We start from the raw sequence: 20,269 nt of genomic DNA, 5'->3' as shown, positions 1-20,269 counted from the left end.
ACCTAAAAGGTATGAGACTCCAGTCTACTCTGTTCAGTTTCTAGGTATTAACAATTATCATGTTACTTACACTGGTAATTACCAGACTTACTTTCTGTGGCAAGTTTAATGGGCAAATATAACAAATTCTTTGCATGAGGTAAACACCTGAGTGGTATAAAATACCAACAAGTTCTGGAGATTTGCAAATTATGTTGTGTCCCTTCAGCCCCTGAATTTAAGCATTATTAATAGCATGCATTGTTAACCTACTGTTGCTTATCCAACAAGATATAAATGTCTTCTGTTCAACAAAATCCGTTATCACTTGCACTACAGTGTGCATCTCAATAAGGTCCACCATTCTTTCAACCGTTTCATTCTTGTATCCTAAACTGAATTTAATGCTAGTTCTCCTTAAAATGACTTCACGTAGGATTTGCAATTCTTTTAATGAATTGGACAATAACATGTACATGGTAAACTTGAAAAAAATACTTCCCTTTTCATACTTGAAATAAAATGTAATCCTTTTTTCATTTTAACTGTTGACTGAGTTTTCATTTAGAAGCCCAGCATGCCTATGAAATTAAAAATTGAACCAGAAGGATTGGGTGTGCACTACTCATGATAAGGACTGAATAATCTACTCCAGATGATTCCCTTACTTTGGCCTTATAAAAGAAGCCAATCTGGTGCCAATAAGTTTAAAAAAATATGAAAAACGGAATTGTTAGTACAGTTAATGTCCTTTATATATAGAAATCCTAATTATTGTTTTTCAAAGTTGGATCTTACATTCTCAGAATAGTCTCTCCTCCTCTCCCAATGCCAATGGCTTACGTTAAGGTATAGTTCCACTGTTATAGTTCCTCTACGACTTCATTTAAATTATCCTTCTTTACCATAGAGTCGAGACATTGGATACTGGCAGCTATTTGACAGCGTGTGACATCACAGCAACCCCAATTCTCTAAACCACACATGCAGGCTTTATTAATGGGATCACTTATTACTGATTACAGCTCTTCATAACATGAGGAAAATGCTCCAAAATAAAAGACTCAGCACATTGCCAAAGGTATGAGCTGCAGCCAAGTTCTGGGTACTGAGGAGGGCTTCCTTTATGTCACCAAAGATGTTAAGCTACCATAAACAGTTGCTCTTATTGACGCACTATACACCAGAAAAATAAGTATTGTGATTAGTGTGCCTACATTAAAGCTCCAGGGGTTGTTCAAAAATGATGGCAAATTTGAAGGTCTGAGATTCAAAGTTGGAAACCTGGCTGATTATTCACCTCGCTCACTGAGCCTCTCGGGCCTTTTGTAGTGCCTCGGGCTGAGATCAGCTAACTGAAAAGATCAGACATCCTGACGGATGGGGATTCCTTGCCTTAGTTTCAGAGACAGAACATTGCGCTGTTGATATTTAATTATAATCTGAGGGAGCCAGGAACGTGTAGCTCATTCAGGAGCAGTGAGCTACTGCAGGAGACGTATTTGGATTAATACTCTCAGTTAATCTAAGGAAGGAAAATTGTCGATCTGTACCATTCTCTTTTTCACTGTGTACTCTCAATGGAATAGCATGCCTCCACCCCTTGGGGCACTCTTGTCTTCTTGAAGGAATTTGGATTTCTGTTGCCATGTGCAGAAGCAAGACTTTGATTCTGAATTGTATCACAGCTAGTATTACAAGGGGCAAGGTGATGAAAGCTTACAGACAAAAGCAGCTTTTCTCTTCCTGTCTGCTTTTTTCAATCTACTTAAATCTAATCAACTCTGACTGGGTTTTATAACTCTGCACATCTAACATTATCCAAGGTACAATAGTCTTTTATATCCCTCCACATGAATAGGACAAAAGCAGAAATAAAATGTTTGAAAATGCATTTTGCAATGATATTTTTTAAACTTTACTGCTGGGAGACAGCTTTCTATATCATCTTGTACACATTCATACTGCATAATTACTGAGGAGAACTTTCCAATACCAATTACTGCTAATTTGCACTGTGTTCAGATTATTACATTTAAAAAAAACAATTAATGCAAGGTGGTGACATAGTGGTGTTTTCACTGGACTAGCATTCCAGAGACCCAGGTTCCTGGGACCCAGATTGAAATCCCACCAGAGAAGATGGTGAAACTTGAATTCAATAAAAAAAATCTGGAATTAAAAAGTCTGATGATGATGACCACAAAACCATTGCTGATTGTTGTAAAGCCCTATTTGGTTCGCTAATTTCCTTTAGGGAAGGAAATCTGCTGTCCTTACCTGGTCTGGCCTACATGTGACTCCAGACCCACAGCAATATGGTTCACTCTTAAATGCCCTCTGAACAAGGGCAATTAGGGATGGACAATAAATGCTGGCCTAGCCAGTGACGCCCACATCCCATGAACAAGCAAATACAGTTTAAAAATTAAGGGCAGACAATCTTTTTAATAAAAGGACAATATGTTTTTGGGAAGATGATTACGGTCACATTGACCTTAGGCCACTTTGAAAATATATTTTCCAAAACGTGAGTTTGGTATAAGGTCTCAACGTACTTCAATGCATGATAGTGTTTAATTATTTTAAACAATAGGTGAACTTTGAAAAATAGCAATTAGGAATTCAACATATATGTAACATCAGTTCTAAAGGGACATTAACTGTACTAACAATTTTGTTTCTTATTTTTAAAAAACTCACTGGCACCAGTGAAACCTCCAAAGTAAGGAAACCATAATCTGGAGCAGGTTATTCAATTCTCATCATGAATAGTGCACACCTAATCCTTCTGGGTCAGTTTTAATTTCATACGCATGTTGGGTTCTTGATCTGAATTGTATTTCCTGCTGAAAACTCACCAAGTTATAGGAATGTTGGAACATGTTTGAACCATTCAGCTCCTTGAGCCTGATCTATCATTCAGTCAGATCATGGCTGAGAGTGTATCCAATCTCTACCCATCTTGGTTCCTTAATCAAGCCTAACAAAAATCTGTCAATCTCAGTTTGAAATTTTCAATTGACCCCCAGCCTTGGCTGCTTTTTGGGTGTGAGAGTTGGAGATTTTCACTTCCCTTTGTGTGAAGAAATGTTTCCTGACATCACTCCAGTTCTTTAAGGTCCACAGATAGCATTTAAAGGTTTACTGTCACTTAAATTAAGTGGCTGCATATGAGGACAAAATTTGTTTCCTAGCTTCCAAAAGCTGTGGTAGGCAAATTCATTTCCTTTTTTTGTTTTATTCATTTACGGGATGTGGGCGTCGCTGGCTGGGCCAGCATTTATTGCCCATCTCTAACTGCCCTTGAGAAGGTGGTGGTGGTGAGCTGCCTTCTTGAGCCGCTGCAGTCCCTGTGGTGTAGGTACACCCACGGTGCTGTGAGAGAGGGATTTCCAGGATTTTAACCCAGTGATAATGAAGGAACAGTGATATATCTTCAAGTCAGGACGGTGAGTGGCTTGGAGGGGAACTTCCAAGTGGTGGTGCTCTCAAAAAACCATAAGGCAAAAACAAAATGATGGTAAGAGATGGAATAGGTGAGCAAGTGGTAGAACAGCACAGCACCCAAAGCCTGATGTGAAGGATTGCAAGTGCTAATCAAAGTGGATGAGAAGGCTTGTCTGACTTAGGAAAGCAGTGCAACAAAAGGCAGCCAAAGCCAACACTGGGCTACAGCAGCCATTGCACCTGGAAACATGTAAACATATGCTAAAGAAAATAGCAACAAATATGTTAAGATGCAACTTCCTGATAGTGCCAGCCGGATGGACCAAGTATGCATCCTGCAAAGTGATGTCTGTCACCCTTGTTATCTATTTATTGCAGCTCTTTTGTCGGTTATTCTGCATGGCCATACTACACAGACACATATCAAAGCTTTAACTTAGAACTGAAATCCACTCCAGATGGGCAAGCAGAGAGGCCACATTGCAATTCTATGCTAAACAGACAGGAAATCACAAGGGGTGATTTTTCATTCTTTGGCATATCGTGACAAAGCCATCTAAGGGCTAGTTGGAAGATTGCATTCAGTGTGAATGGAAATAAGGTTCTCGTGAAATAGTTCCCATCCAGCTTCTCAGTCCCTTACACCCTTCTCCTTCTGACAGGCCTGACCCTGCTGCCTAGAAAATCCCGTTCCCCTCATATAAAACGTACTCAGCAATTGAAAATGGGGGACATAGTTTAATTTGTTTTGTATGGCATATTTTGCAGCAATTTGTTTTTTGATTTAAATAGTATCTGACGATCCACAGGGAGCTAGATGGATCTGCACATGAATGTGATCAAAGCCAACATTTTATTTAACAAAGGCAATAGAACAAAAAAAAACATAAATTTATTGTATGTTAGTAGAAAAGATATAACTGAGTTACTTGGGAACAGTGCATAAAAATGCAGTTCTAAACAGAAAAACTAGATGAATCTCTGAAAGAAAACTCCACAGAGGGAGCCCCGGTGGGAACTGGCATATCAGCCACAGTGGTACTCAAGATTCATTCCACCAGACTTAACATAAGAAGGCACCAATTAGGCACCAATCTAATAGCCTTCATTCATGAACTGCACATGGCAGGGTACCTTTTCTCTACTGGACTTGTCAACAGTTTGGTTCGATAGTTACGCAGCTTGGGGTTTAAGCCAAGCTGTGATGCATGCATGACACAAAATGATGTAATTGTGTCATTTCTTTTTACACACACATTTTTTTCAAAGAAACTTTCATAATAACAATGACATTTCCAGTGTCTGGATTACTCCCTGTTTCCAGCTGTTCTGGATATAAAGTGGATAGTTTCCAACTTAATGCCCAACTTCTTCTTATGGATTATTTTCCTTCTTAAAAAAATATTGCTTGTATAACAGCCTTTCCAGGGAGTAGTGCCATAGAGTACCCCACCCTCCAGCTGTCTGGGGTCTCTTCATGGTTTTGGTGACAACGCTGGCACCAGAGAATTTTCGGACTGCACTCCTTTCTCCATAAGGTTTTAGAGAGTTCTTCTTCAGAAATCATGATGAGTTCATCCCCTGGAGAGCTATCAGTATGTAGTGATGACAATGAGTCATCTGCAAAGGTGTAATTGCAGAAACAATCTGTATTTTAAAAGTCGTCTGCCAACCTGTATCATAAGGACAACTGCATTAGATTGGAAACATTTTTTTAAATTATAATTTTTAGAATTCAGCCATGGGAGGACTATGAAGATTAGGGATCCTTGTAAGATCTCTACATAAAGCAATGCCTATGAAATTATGCTGCATCACAAGTGTTTGGTACCTTTATGTAGTGAATGACACTGGATATGTAGTGAATCAGCACACCAGTACCAAAGGCATCTGTTGATTGGGTCGATCTCATTTTTTTCCGGTTCTGCCACCTCTCTTACACTCTTAATCTGTTGATCTTTTTGGCTACTTCAACTTGGCTATTTCAGGGTCATGACGCTGGGTAGGTCTTTCAGGGAAAGCCCCATAAAGGTCCTGCTGTATTTCTTTCAGTTCCCTTTGTCAACCTTTTGTCTTGGTTTCTTGAAAAGTTCTTTCTCGCTTGCCATTTTGAAAGTTTGTCCCAGCAGCATATGTCGCCCAAAAGTGAAACAGTTTGTTTCCAGTCATAAAGATGGCAAAGAGGTGTCATTTTACTTAGCTTTGTCCACAGACTTGGATAACCATTGTCTGTTCATTTCCATGTGTAATTACGGATGTTATTTTTTGTGCATTATCAATAAACATAAATGATTTTAATACTTATCGCACAGGTCAATTCACCCAAATTATCGTTTGCTTTCTGTTCAATCCAATAATTAATGCAGCATCTCTTAGGAAAATGTCTACACTTGCTTTAACGTGTGGGAGGAAAATATTGTAACTACAAAGCAAATCCACAACCACAAACAATAAAGTATCCATTATTTCAATTTTTAGTTCATTATCAGAGCACATCTCTCACGAAATTTGCAAGTGTGCAACCCTGGCCACCCTTCCTGCAACAGCCATGGGAGGGCCGCTTGTTTTATTCTGCAACTTGAATTGGACCGGGACATTTACATACAAACATACGAACAAGGAGCAGGAGTAGGCCATTCAGCCCATCAAGCCTGCTCTGCCATTTTATGAGATCATGGCTGATTTGATAGTAACCTCAAATCTGCATCCTGCCTAACCCCTTGCTTACCAAGAATCTATTCAAAGCAGCAAAGTAAAAGGGTGAATGCTGCAGAGCAGTTCACTAAGATTGACTGATTATGAAGGCAATCTGGGGATGCTATGCTTAGTGTCCCAGGAAACTAAGTGGGGAGGTGGGTTACCATGAAAATTCATCTTTCCTTGCAAGGGTGAGGCTCTACCTCGGTCAGTCCATTTATGAGGCAGTAAGCATAAAGAGATACTTACCTATTGGGGATAGGGGAGGGGAAGTCAGGGTTCGAAATCAGAGACAAAAATTATACACCTCCTTTGGAACTGTGGATAAATCAACGGCCTAACAACCTAGTTAGCGAGTGCTGCACACATGCAGGAAATCTATAGAGGGAAAGAAAATACAAATTAAAGGATGGAGGATGAATGTAAATTTGCACGTACTTATTTCAGGTAAAGCAAGTAAAGAACTGTTATGGCTTTACTATATGCTCAAATGCCTTCAACTGAAAGGTTGGCTGAAAACCTGTTGGTACTGCACCTTGGTTTCCCATTACACCAGTATAGTATTTCCAGTTCTAATTGTGCCCATCTGCTGTCTTGTTTCAGTGCTCTTACCTTTCATTTGACTCCTTCCATCCTCTAACATTGGGAGTACAATGGTGGAGTTGAGGTTCCTCTGTGACCTCATGGCAGTGTAGACCACAGGAAGGGACTGTACAACCACTGGAATGCGATGCACGTGACTCAGTTTGCTGGACTGAAAATTCATAGGATTTGAAGGTGGCACCGGGTGGATTATGTGCAAGTACTGCTGGCCCCCAACAGCCGGTGAAGATGCCACAATAGAGCCCGATGCTAATACTGTTGACATTCCTGATGATGAAGACACTGAGGTTATCACAGTTGGGGATGAAGTCAATCGAGGAGAGCAAGAGGACATTGAAGAGACTGAGGTTGTTGACACTGAGCTGGGTGAGGACTGTGACGATGATACTGCTGTTGGTGATGTCCGGGCTTTGTTAATGGACAAGTCCACTGGCTCAGTTTGTGTCTGATATTGATCGGTGGATAGCAAGTCCTCTGGAGGTTCTGCTTTCACATTGTTAAGCAAAATAGGGACAGCTTCCATATCTGAAAAGTTAGGGTCTCGTGGAGACTGTTAAAATAAAACAGAAATAACAATCACTTAAGTATTTTTAGATAAAAAGTGCAGAAATACACATCAGCTAATATAAAATAGTAAAGGAGCATATCTGAGGAGCAAGTACACTGGTGGAAATTTGATAAATAACTTGATTACAGCTGTGTTGTCTAAAATATTTCAATTGCTACATAAATAAACCTTGCATTTTGGCTTAAACCATCTTTAAACAGGAATATTAGTGAAACTGATAAAATGTCCAACATTCTGAAACAACACAGGTACAAGTTAGACTGCAGTTTGTAAAAATGTTGGAATGAACAGTTAAGTTAGTTTGCAAATTTCATCCCTTTCCATTATGTCAGTTAATCTCTCCCACAAATTCAGGTTCCTTGCAGTGGCTGGTGATGTGTCTTAGCTTCCTTTTGGATAATAAAGAAAAAAATAAATTGAAGTATAAGTTCCCTGGTTGTGAAGGTTGGGTGCTCCTTTATGGTTGAGCAGCATTTGTGCATTGACCAGAATTTTGGCCAATGAATACCCATGCTTTTGGGACAGTCAAATGCCAAAACAAGAACATAAAATGCTCAATGCTTACCTCCAATCAGTGCCCAGGAACTAAAGTTTAGTTTTTAAAAAAAATTCTTGCACGGGACGTGGGCATTGTAGGCTAGGCCAGCACTTTTGTTGCCCAGCCCTAATTGCCCTTGAGAAGGTGGTGGTGAGCTCCCTTCTTGAACTGCTGCAGTCCATGTGGTTTAGGTACATCCACTGTGCTGTTAGGGAGGGAGTTCCAGGATTTTGACTTAAAAACTGCTCGTAGTAAACTGCTTATTACCAACAGGGTTTCACCAGGTAATCAGGGACTGATCCATGGTTGAACATATGACCCTCTTAATCAAATGCTCCCATCACTAGGGTATGCGTAACCTAACCTGTACTAACAAAACATACCAAGACGGTAACTACTGCATAACCTGTTGCTTCTCCCAGTAGCTGAATATATATGGGAGAGTTTTTGACATTCCGATGTAAGATCGTGGGAAAAAAATATTGGAAAAATATGTTCATGTACAGAATATGCATTTTGCCTTTAGTTAGACCCTCGTAAGTTTATGTTTGAGCTTCAAGTTGCAGTTGCCTGGTTGATGGGCTGATAACGTGACATTCCAAAGAAAAATATCCAACTGGTACCACCCTAGGACCTCACTTTCTCATTTGTATGTTGTTACCTATTAGCATATAAAACTGCAACATTTATCTGTAAGAAAAAGAAGGCTCTAGAATCATACTGTGGGAGGACTAACACAGAAAGGGAATACACAATGAATGGTAGGACCCTAGGAAGTACATGTCCATAGAGCCCTGAAGGCAGCAGCACAGGAAGATAAGGTGGTTAAGGTGGCATATGGGATACTTGCTTTTATTAGCTGAGGCATAGGACTTAAGTACAGGGAGGTTATGTTGGAGCTGTATAAAACGCTAGTTAGGCCACAGCTAGAGTACTTTGTGCAGTTCTGGTCGTCACACTATAGGAAGGACGTGATTGCACTGGAGAGGCTGCAGAGGAGATTCACTAGGACACAGCACCTCATCTTCTGACTAGGCACTTTACAGCCTTCCGGACTGAATATTGAGTTCAACAATTTTAGATCATGAACTCTCTTCTCCATCCCCATCCCCTTTCCGATCCCCCTTTATTCCAATAATGTATACAGATTTTTCTTTTTCCCACCTATTTCCATTATTTTTAAATGTATTTCCATCCATTGTTTTATCTCTACCTTTTAGCCTATTTCGATCCCTTCTCCCCACCTCAACCCCACTAGAGCTATCTGTACCTTGCTCATCCTGCTTTCTACCCTTTCTTTGTCCTTTTGTCTATGACATCTTTTGGCTATCTCCGCCGATCATTGGCCTTCTATCCAGCTCTACCTGTCCCACCCCGCCCCCCTTAAACCAGCTTATATTTCACCTCTTTTCTATTTTTCCTTAGTTCTGTTGAAGAGTCATACGGACTTGAAACGTTAACTGTGTTCCTCTCCGCAGATGCTGTCAGACCTGCTGAATTTTTCCAGGTATTTTTATTTTTGTTTTGGATTTCCAGCATCCACAGTTTTTTGCTTTTATCTTTTTTCACTAGGATGTTGCCTGGGCTGGAACATTTCAGCTATGAAGAAGACTGGATAGGCTAGGGTTGTTTTCCTTACAGCAGAGAAGACTGAGGGGGGATCTTATAGAGGTATACAAAATTATGAGGGGCATAGATAGGGTAAATAGGAAGAAACTTTTCCCCTTAGCGGAGGTATCAATAACCAGGAGGCATAGATTTAAGGTAAGGGGCGGGAGGTTTAGAGGGGATTTGAGGAAAAATTTTTTCACCCAGAGGGTGGTTGGAATCTGGAACACGCTGCCTGAGGGGGTGTTAGAGGCAGGAACCCTCACAACATTTAAGAAGTATTTAGATGAGCATTTGAAACGCCAAAGCATACAGGGCTACAGGCCAAGTACTGAAAAATAGGATTAGAATAGCTAGGTGCTTGATGGCCAGCATGGACACGATGGGCCGAAGGGCCTGTTTTTGTGCTGTATAATCCTATGACTCTATGACTTGTACATGGACACAATGCATTCATCTGAAACCCCTTTCTCTTCGTTATTTTGGCTAAGGTGAACCAATGCTTCCCCAGATAACGGAAAGGGGGATTTTCAGACAAATGAAAGTTCTGATGCTTAATTCTTTAGGCCCAAACTGACTCTTATTAAGACTCATGCTTAAAAAGGAAACAAAAACAGAGTTCTGATGATCAAAATCCAAACGAATGCTGATCAACTGCCTTTTTTAAAAGATTCTGTCCATCCTAATTTTTTTTGGGTTAATCTGATGGCTTCCCTAGGCATCTGCCTTAGTGCTGTGGACAAACTAGTCGCCCGGGCGCCAGAGATCCATGTGCACTGACAGCAAGCACTCTTGATCGGCTTGGTGGAAAAGTTACTTCAAAGATCGATAGGGTTATGTCCATGATCCACTTCTGAGCTTTGCCATTTGGCTTAATACAGGAGGAAAAAAAATCTCTGCAGCAAGTGTTTAACCAAACTGCAAACTTTGCAAAGTTGTCATCACTACCATGATGGTAGGAATATTTACAGATAAATTTGGATCGTCCTTGAATATATTCTTTATGGGCTATTCATAATTCAGTTCTTTAGCAGTCCGCCCCAGTAATTCCTTCAAGTCAATCCAAATAATGTCACTGTTCAAAACAGAAATACGTTATTTAATTAATGAAAATATTCTTGAAGTTTACATAGCTGGAATAAAAAGAATGTTAAGGCTCATCACAATTCTCGGTAGCTGATTCTTAAAAGCAGGCTCATGGTGAGATAGCTCCGGATTTTTACACACTGTGTGCATGTTTGAATCCTACCTGCTTAGATATTTGCATCAACACAAATTATTGGCTAGAAGTCTGCACTATTAATAGCATTTTTCCAATTCAGCTGCTCCAGTGCAATCTATGTTTTCAACATGAGAAATATTTCTAGGAACGTGGGCGACCAATTGTTTTATTTTTACTGACTCTAGGCATGTACAGAATATCTTAAAAAGTAAAAGGTTATAACTGTCCAGTTTAAATGCCCCTGTTCACTCTTTGTGAATAGTCACCAGGTTAACCAGTTGAAGCATTTGGAAGTGCAGCCGAAGTGTCAGAGATGGCCCAGATTTAGTTCCTGGGTCTGTGCTGAGTTAGTCTCAGTTCAGGGCTGTAGAAAGGGCATGGTAATGAGTGCCATTATTCCAAGGATAATGAGGAGAAACTCGTACATGAAAGTTCTTGGGCACCATGTAGTGATCTCCTACTGGAGAAACACATTTATAAGCAAACAAGCTGTACACATTAATTATAGTCTAACCAGGGTGGATAAACCTTTAACTAACCTTCCCGTTTTTAAATTCTACTCCTCTAGAAATGAATCCCAGCGTTTTGTTTGCATTTTTATGATCTTGTTAAATTGCATTCCTCCTTTTAATGATTGTGAATGTGTACTCTTAGATTCTTTTGCACCTCCACTCCATTCAAACTCTTAACTTTCAAAGCAACATTAGAGAGAAGGAACTAGGGGTAGGAGTAGACAATATGGCCCGTCAAGCCTGCTCTGCCACTCAATACAATCATGGCTGATCTTCGGCTCCAACTCCACTTTTTCATCCACTCCCCATACCGAAAATCTGTCTCCCTCATCCTTAAACATATTCAACAATGGAGCATCTGTAACACCTTGAGTAGAGGATTCCAAAGATTCACAACGCTCTGAGTGAAAAAATTTCACTGCATCTCAGTCCTAAGTGATCGGTCCCTCATTCTAAGACTGTGCCCCCGTGTTCTAGATTCCTAGAGCAGTGGGAACCACCTCTCAGCGTTTACCCTGTCAAGCCCCTTCAGAATCTTGTACGTTTCAAGTATGCGACCTCTTTATTCTTCCTACCAAAATGCACTTATATGTTTTCGGTACTTTTTCTTTTGTTCTTTAATTTTTTCTCATGGCTTCTGTCCTTCTGTCCTTTACCTGTTCTCCGTTTACGACTTGTTGTTTCGAGTCAGTCAGGCAGGTAGTGACGAAGGGTTTAAATTTACAAGGTGATGGATTACTTGCTCTCCATTTTATGTGCAATGAAAACTTGAGTCACAAGCTGTTAGATCTTCAGGTCATGGACAATGCGATTTATGGGCATTGGTTAGTCAAATCCAGAACCTTTCACTTTAAGAAATGTCGAACAAGAAAGGAATTTAGAAAGAGGATGGAGGAGGAGATATTGAGAGAGAAGGAAGAGACAACTTATCAATATTGGATAAGAAGAATACGTCAGAAATTGACCAGAACAGAAATAGCCAAAATGAATGTAGTGAGAGAAGTAAAATTCAATGAGCTGGGGGAAAAGAATAAAAGAACAGAGGCAGAAGATCACCAGTCAAAGCTGTACTGAAACAGCTGATAGACTAAGTGGAAAATCAACTTAATAGAAAACAAACAACCTAAGTGTGAAACAATCTTAAGTAACAACTAATAAGAAACCTTAGGGGATTATTAAAAAAAAAGGTTTATACTAGTAAATGCATGAATCCTGCACTCCAGGAGAGATTTGAGTTTCAAGAGGTTGTAAATTCGGAGAAATAATATTGTAGCCCTATTTCTGACTCTCATTCTCTTGAGCATGACTCGTTTCTGGGAGTTCAGAATTGGTGCTTTTACTCTGTAAAGTAAGGATGAGCAATGAAATGTAAATGAACAGAGGGTGGCGGAAACACTAGCAAACAACAGATAAAAACAGAAAATGCTGGAAATACTCAGCAGGCTTGACAGCATCAAGTGAGAGAGAAACTGAGTTAACGTTTCAGATCGATGAACTTTCAAGATGACGGGTCAACAACCTGAAACATTAACTCTTGTCTCTCTCTCCACAGATGGCTGGGAATAGTGGTCTCACGATATACAGCTGATTTTGTTAGCAGGTAAACAATTGCGAGCACAAAAAGTCACAAATCAGGATTTTTATTCAATCACTTTCCAAAGAAAGGATTTGGAAACAAAAGAGTTACTGTTAATTTTTTTTTAAAAAGCAAAGTGTTTTGTTACGGACAGGATGAGGGTTAATTTAAACAGCCCTGATTTCTCCTCTCAACGCCTGTCCGTAAATAGGAAGATGTTCTGATTTTGATTTCCCCTTTTATAGGTGGTGGCGTATTTCCCAAACCCTTGGTTTTGGTGTAACTCAGTTTTTAAAAGTAACCCCAGAGCAAACTCGAGGTGGGATGAACTCAGAAGGTTAGTTTGTTTGCATACATACAAACGTGGGAGGAGGGTAGCAATGTTGCCTTCTTTCCTCTCATACAGTAAAAGAGGGATAGAGAAAGAAAGTTTACAGGGAAAAGACCACAGAGAAAAGAATTATTATTTCATGTGTGTCCACAGTCCAGAGTGTATTCCGTCACAGAGGTCAGCAGGCTGAACTGATGCTGGATAATTCACTTTTCCAAATGAGTTGATTTCCACGATGAGATAGGCACACAGAGGCGGTGGTACAGTAATTCAGAAGTTCCAGTAGAAACAGTGTAGATGGGGCCAGGCATTTAAACCTGGAAAGAGACCCTTTCCGTGCTGTTGCTTGGCAGATGGGAAGATGTCAGGCTGAGCTTTGCAGCTCCACAAGGCAATATTACTGGTTCCACCAGCTAGAGAGATCATGTCACGTGACTCCCACCTCTCCACTTTGGCTTTGATAAAGGGTGTGTACCCTTTTGTCTGTGTCCTTTGTCCTAGTAGACGAATTGGCACCAGTGGGCCAGGCCTGGCTTATGAAATGTAGAAAGCCTATGTATAGTTCCCTTTGAATTTGGTCCCTGCAGCCTACAGGGGGTCGTTAGGGTCTCTTCAGAGATAACAAGTACAAATTTCTTTGAGACTGCCAAATAGCCCCGATTGCTTGAGGGTCACAGACAGACATAGCTTCAGCCGTTTTAAAAGTCTTTGTCAATTTGCAAAATTTTAGAAATTAGCCATGAGGATATCTATTTCATATATATATATACACACACACTATATATATATATATATAATAAAAATATAGAGTGTGAGATCTTAGCCCCTGACAGTATTTTCAAGTTTTTAAAAAATCATGTGCATGCTAAATTGAAGATGCTTTCTCCATAGGCTGAACAACTAAGAATTTGTTAACTGGTCAGGGTGATCACAGGAACAACATGTGTTGCAAAGGCTTTTCATCCCTTCATGTCAGCAAGCAGAGGGGTGGAGACAGACTCCTAGAAACAAAGGGAATCTGTAAGAGCTGCTAAACTCAGAGCTACAAAAGCTTTAGGGAGGCTGAAAGTCAGAGGTTCTGGAGGAACAGTGAGAAGATTGCTTGTCGGAATCATACAAAGTGATCGGGGGAAGCATGGCATGTGGTATTACTTTTGTATCATTACGCAGACGTACTAATTGAACAAAATGAACCTGATCCAAACTATGCTCTGTATGTTTATTCAGCATGAAGTCAAGCCTCGTCCCGCCAAGTGTTAACTCAGTCCACCGCTGGAGAGATTTGAAGAAGGACTTGCGCAAAAGACATGTATCTCAGGTCCAGATCATAAGGAGAATACTATAGTTATATCCCTGCATTACACTATTAACGTACAGGTCAGCATGAGTCAACTCTGGTAAGAATAAAGCATTCAGATCCATTGCAAGATTGATAACAAAAACAAAAATACCTGGAAAAACTCAGCAGATCTGACAGCATCTGCAGAGAGGGATACAGTTGACGTTTCGAGTCCATATGACCCTTCATCAGAACTAAGACATATAGAAATGAGATGAAATATAAGCTGGTAGATGGGGGTGGGACAGGAGGAGCTCGATAGGGAGCCAGTGATAGGTGGAGGCCAAGAAGAGACTGCCAAAGGTGTCATAGACAAAAGGACAAAGGGGTGTTGATGGTGGTGATATTATCTAAAGGATGTGCTAATGGGGACATTAAGGGTAGAAAGCAGGACGAGCAAGTGGCCCTAGTTGGGGGTGGGGTGGGGGGAAGGGATCGAAATGAGCTAAAAGGTGGAGATGAAACAATAGATAGAAATAAATTTAAAAATAGGAGGGAAATGAAAAATATTTGTAATAAAATTTTTTTAATTATTGGTAAAGGGGGGATCGGAAAGGGGGTGGGGATGGAGGAGGGAGTTCATGATCTAAAATCGTTGAACTCAATCTTCAGTCCGGAAGGCTGTAAAGTGCCTAGTCGGAAGATGAGGTGGTGTTCTTCCAGTTTGCGTTGAGCTTCACTGGAACGTTACAGCAGGCCAAGGACGGACATGTGGGCATGACAGCAGGGTGGAGTGTTGAAATGGCAAGTGACAGGGAGGTCTGGGTCATGCTTGCGGACAGACTGAAGGTGTTCCGCAAAGCGGTAAACTAGTCTGCGTCTGGTCTCTCCAATGTAGAGGAGACCGCATTGGGAGCAGCGAATGCAGTAGACTAAATTGAGGGAAGTGCAAGTGAAGTGCTCCTTCACTTGAAAGGAGTGTTTGGGCCCTTGGACGGTGAGGAGGGGGGAAGTAAAGGGGCAGGTGTTGCACCTTCTGCGGTTGCATGGGAAGGTGCCGTGGGAGGGGGTGAGGTGTAGGGAGTGATGGAGGAGTGGACCGGGGTGTCCCAGAGGGAACAATCCTGCGGAAACCTGCCAGGGCGGAATGAAGGGAAGATGTGTTTGGTGGTGGCATCATGCTGGAGTTGGCGGAAATGGCGGAGGATGATCCTTTGAATGCAGAGGCTGGTGGGATGATAAGTGAGGACAAGGGGGACTCTATCATGGTTCTGGCAGGAAGAGGAAGGTGTGAGGGTGGAGGTGCGGGAGATGGGCCAGACACGGTTGAGGGCCCTGTCAACCACCGTGGGTGGAAAACCTCAGTTAAGGAAGAAGGAAGGTACGTTAGAGGAACTGTTTTTGAAAGTGGCATCATCAGAACAGATGCAATGGAGGAAAAGGAACTGAGAGAATGGGATGGAGTCCTTACAGGAAGCGGGGTGTGAGGAGCTGTAGTCAAGGTAGCTGTGGGAGTCGGTAGGCTTGTAATGGATATTGGTGGACAGTCTATCACCAGAAATTGAGACTGGGAGGTCAAGGAAGGGAAGGGAAGTGTCAGTGATGGACCACGTGAAAATGATGGAGGGGTGGAAATTGGAAGCAAAATTAATAAATTTTTCCAAGTCCAGACGAGAGCATGAAGTGGCACTGAAGCAGTCATCGATGTACCGGAGAAAGAGTTGTGGGAGGGGGCCTGTGTAGGACTGGAACAAGGAATGTTCCACATACCCCATAAAGAGACAGACATAACTGGGGCTCATTTGGGTACCCATAGCCACACCTTTTATTTAGAGGAAGTGAGATGAGTTTAAGGAGAAATTGTTCAGTGAGAGAATAGTGAGTGTTCCTTGACCTCTCAGTCTCAATTTCTGGTGATAGACTGTCCACCAATATTCATTACAAGCCTACCGACCCCCACAGCTACCTCAACTATAGCTCCTCACACCCTGCTTCCTGTAAGGACTCCATCCAATTCTCTCAGTTCCTTTGTCTCCGTCACATCTGTTCTGATAATGCCACTTTCCAAAACAGTTTCACTGACATGTCTTCCTTCTTCCTTAACTGAGGTTTTCCACCCACGGTGGTTGACAGGGTCCTCAACTGTGTCTGGCCCATCTCCCGCGCGTCCGCCCTCACACCTTCCTCTCCCTCCCAGAACCATGATAGGGTCCCCCTTGTCCTCACTTATCACTCCACCAGCCTCCGCATTCAAAGGATCATCCTCCGCCATTTCCGCCAACTCCAGCATGATGCCACCACCAAACACATCTTCCCTTCATCCCCCCGGCAACATTCTGCAGGGATCATTCCCTCTGGGACACCCTGATCCACTCCTCCATCACCCCCTACACCTCAATCCCCTCCCACGGCACCTTCCCATGCAACCACAGAAGGTGCAACACCTGACCCTTTACTTACCCCCTCACCGTCCAAGAGCCCAAACACTCCTTTCAAGTGAAGCAGCATTTCACTTGCACTTCCCTCAATTTAGTCTACTGCATTCGCTGCTCCCAATGAGGTCTCCTCTACATTGGAGAGACCAAACGCAGACTGGGTGACTGCTTTGTGGAACACCTTCAGTCTGTCCGCAAGCATGACTCAGACCTCCCTGTTGCTTGCCATTTCAACACACCATCCTGCTCTCATGCCCACATGTCCGTACTTGGCCTGCTGCATTGTTCCAGTGAAGCTCAACACAAACTGGAGGAACAGCACCTCATCTTCCGACTAGGCACTTTACAGCCTTCTGGACTGAAGATTGGGTTCAACAACTTTAGATTATGAACTCTCTCCTCCATCCCCACCCTCTTTCCGATCCCCCTTTTTCCAATAATTAAAAAAAAATTATTACAAATATTTTTCTTTTCCCTCCTATTTGTAAATTTATTTCGATCCATTGTTTCATCTCCACCTTTTAGCCCATTTCGATCCCTCCCCCCCCACCCCACCCCTAGGGCCATCTGCCACTTGCTCGTCCTGCTTTCTACCCTTAATGTCCCCATTAGCACAACATTTAGATAATATCACCACCATCAACACCCCTTTGTGCTTTAGTCTGTGACACCTTTGGCAGTCTCTTCTTGGCCTCCACCTATCACTGGCCCCCTATCGAGCTCTAACTTTCCCACTCACCCCCCTCTACCAGCTTATATTTCACCTCATTTCTATATGTCTTAGTTCTGATGAAGGGTCATACAGACTCGAAACGTCAACTGTATCCCTCTCCGCAGACCTGCTGAGTTTTTCCAGGTATTTTTGTTTTTGTTCTAGATTTCCAGCATCCGCAGTATTTTGCTTTTATGCAAGATTGATAACGTTGAACCTGAGAGTGCGGATCCAACTTGGTAACATGGGCACTGTCCATTTTCAATACAAACCCTTCCTCAACCACTAAGTGGCAGTGGCTGCAATACACACGACACACACACACACAACCCCCCAACACACACCCCCCCCCCACACACACACACAAATGGACAAACACACAAATGGACCAATCTTTGGAAACGGTGCATAATAAATCAGCTTGGTGCCAGAAATATCGCTTCTTTTCCTGGCGCTGTCAAGCAAACAAATTACTTATCTTAAACGAATGAGGTAGATTTTTGCCTTTCATGGAACAAAAATGAGGCAGAGTTCCGCAGCGAACAAGTGATACATTCTGCCCAGATGACAAAGACAAGAAGCCTACTTCAAAAGGTGCTAAACAATCTGGGGTGCTTTACAGAACAGCTCGTCCACTAACCTGCCTCTACCGACCTCCAATACCTTTAAAGGACAGTAGTGGGAAAACATTGATTTACTGCGTGATTTACAAAAGCTTACAAAACAGGAAGTTATGCTACTTTTAAATTGAAAGATTGAAAGTTACATAGCTTGTAAGTGTTTTAAGCCACCAACCCACTGCCTCGAGAGTTCCCTCAACCCACGAATTGAGAACTTTCCATCTGTCAGTCCACATCAAGACCACATTTTGCAGCCTAGACATTTCATTTGCCAACAGCTTACATTTTTATGACTCAAAGTGTTTTGCATGGGGATGGAGGAGGGGGAGGGGCGAAATAAAAAAATTGGATCATAAAATGAATAAGCAAGCATGCGATGAGCTCTGGCTCCACAGTTAAGCAAGTTAATCAAATCCTTGACCATAAAGATGAGTTTTGAGGTGAGAATCTGTGAGGTAGAGGGGACACAATCAGGAATACAAGGTAGTAGGGATAAGGCTGCCTTCACTGGTTGTGGGAGAGGGAGAGGTGGTGTCAGATTTGGACAACTAAATGAAGCAAGAGTGGATGGAAAACTGGAGAAGGTTATTGAGACAAGGCGGAATAAGATGGAGATTGAAATGAGGATTTTAAACGTATTGCGTTGAAGAGTAGGAAGCTAATCAGCATGACTGCCCTGTATCTAATTTAAGCAATTCACTTACCTAAAGCTAATAAATAGTTACATTCAACGAAAAGTATGCTAGAGGTGCTGCAAATCTATCCCAAGATCTAGCCGAAACACAGGTTCCATTACGTTACTTATAACCCAAGTATTATTAATGCTAACTTGCCATTCTGGGTGATGTGCCCAAAGTGCTGATTGGTTGCAGTGTGTTCTACTTGAGTTTTTAAATGGCATTGACGTGCTGCTCAATAACATCATGGTTTAGATACAACCTGTGATGTTTCCTCCCTAAAACCCCTCCGTCTTTCTACTGCTTTTAAAACTCTCTTTAAAACCTACCTCTTCGACCAAGCTTTTGGTCACTGGTCCTAATGTCTCCTTATGTGGCCCAGTGTCCAATTTTGTTTCATAACACTCCTGTGAAGCACCTTGCAATAGAAATGCACCTCGTGTTAGCCAATAAAATATCTTTCGCTATTGTTACAGACAGGAGGGGGGTTAATTTAAACAGCCCTGATTTCCCCTCTCACTACCCGTCCATAAACAGAAAGGTGTTTTTGATTATTGATTTCCCCCTTTATAAGCGGTGGTGTAGTTTCCCCCAGCCCTTCAGTTTGGAGTGACCCAATCCTCTATCAATAACCCCACAGCAAACTCGAAAGGGTTGGTTTATTTTACACACACAAAATGCAAGAAGCAGTTTCACAACGTTCGCCCCTTTGTGTACTCGTAGGGCAGAATTTTCTGCCTGTCGGGCGGGCAGGCTTGACCCAATCTCCAGCGGGCGGGGAGCCGATCCCTGCTGGAGAAGTGGGCCCCACCGCCATTTTACGTGGGCGGGCCAATTAAGGCCCACCCAGCATGATGTCCAGCGGGAAGCACAATGCGCTCCCTGTGTGGGCGGGGGGGGGGGGGGGGGGGGGGGGGGGCACGAGGTATTCCCCAAAAGCGAGAGTGTGCTCTTTCACGCATGCGCACGATAGAGCGCACATCTTCCTGAGGCTAGGTGCTGTCTCAGGGAGATCACTGACACTTTTAAAACGATTAGAAATAGAAAAAGAAAATCCTTAACATGTCCCCCTCATGTGGCAATGTCACATGAGATGGGACATGTTCATAAATTACACTAAAACTTTATTAAACTTTTAAAATCCCTACATGAAACCTCATCCAGCAGCGGGACGAGGTTTCATGTTTTTTCTATTCCCCGCCAGGGCTCTTGGCCATTGACAGGTTAGCGGGCGCACAGCTGATTTGGCTATGCCCCCACCTTCCTGAAGATTTAAATGGGGTGGGATGATGTCGGGGGTTCCCCTCGATGTCATCTCACATCGGCAAGCGGGCCCCGCCCCCTGCTCGCCGACGGGAAAGTTCAGCCCATACAAAAGAAGAGGGATAAGAGAAAGAAAAGGGTACAGGGCGAGACCATGATAAAAATAAGAGTTATGGTTTCACAGGAGTCCAAAGTCCAG

The 20,269-nt window shown here is 42.3% G+C and overlaps 1 protein-coding gene across 5 annotated transcripts in view; it reads right to left on the bottom strand.

Moving 5' to 3' along the window:
* klf12b (Kruppel-like factor 12b) overlaps positions 1–20,269 on the bottom strand; it is a 243,472-nt gene that overhangs the window by 71,637 nt on the left and 151,566 nt on the right. For all 5 annotated transcript variants that reach the window (XM_041198790.1, XM_041198792.1, XM_041198793.1 and 2 more), the window contains one exon: positions 6,739–7,279. In XM_041198790.1, the coding sequence (XP_041054724.1) occupies positions 6,739–7,279 (541 nt within the window). The remainder of the gene's footprint in view (positions 1–6,738; positions 7,280–20,269) is intronic.

This window comes from Carcharodon carcharias, chromosome 11 (assembly GCF_017639515.1).
Source record: "Carcharodon carcharias isolate sCarCar2 chromosome 11, sCarCar2.pri, whole genome shotgun sequence".
Classification (NCBI taxonomy): Eukaryota; Metazoa; Chordata; class Chondrichthyes; order Lamniformes; family Lamnidae; genus Carcharodon; species Carcharodon carcharias.
This window is presented reverse-complemented; position numbering and strand designations above follow the sequence as displayed.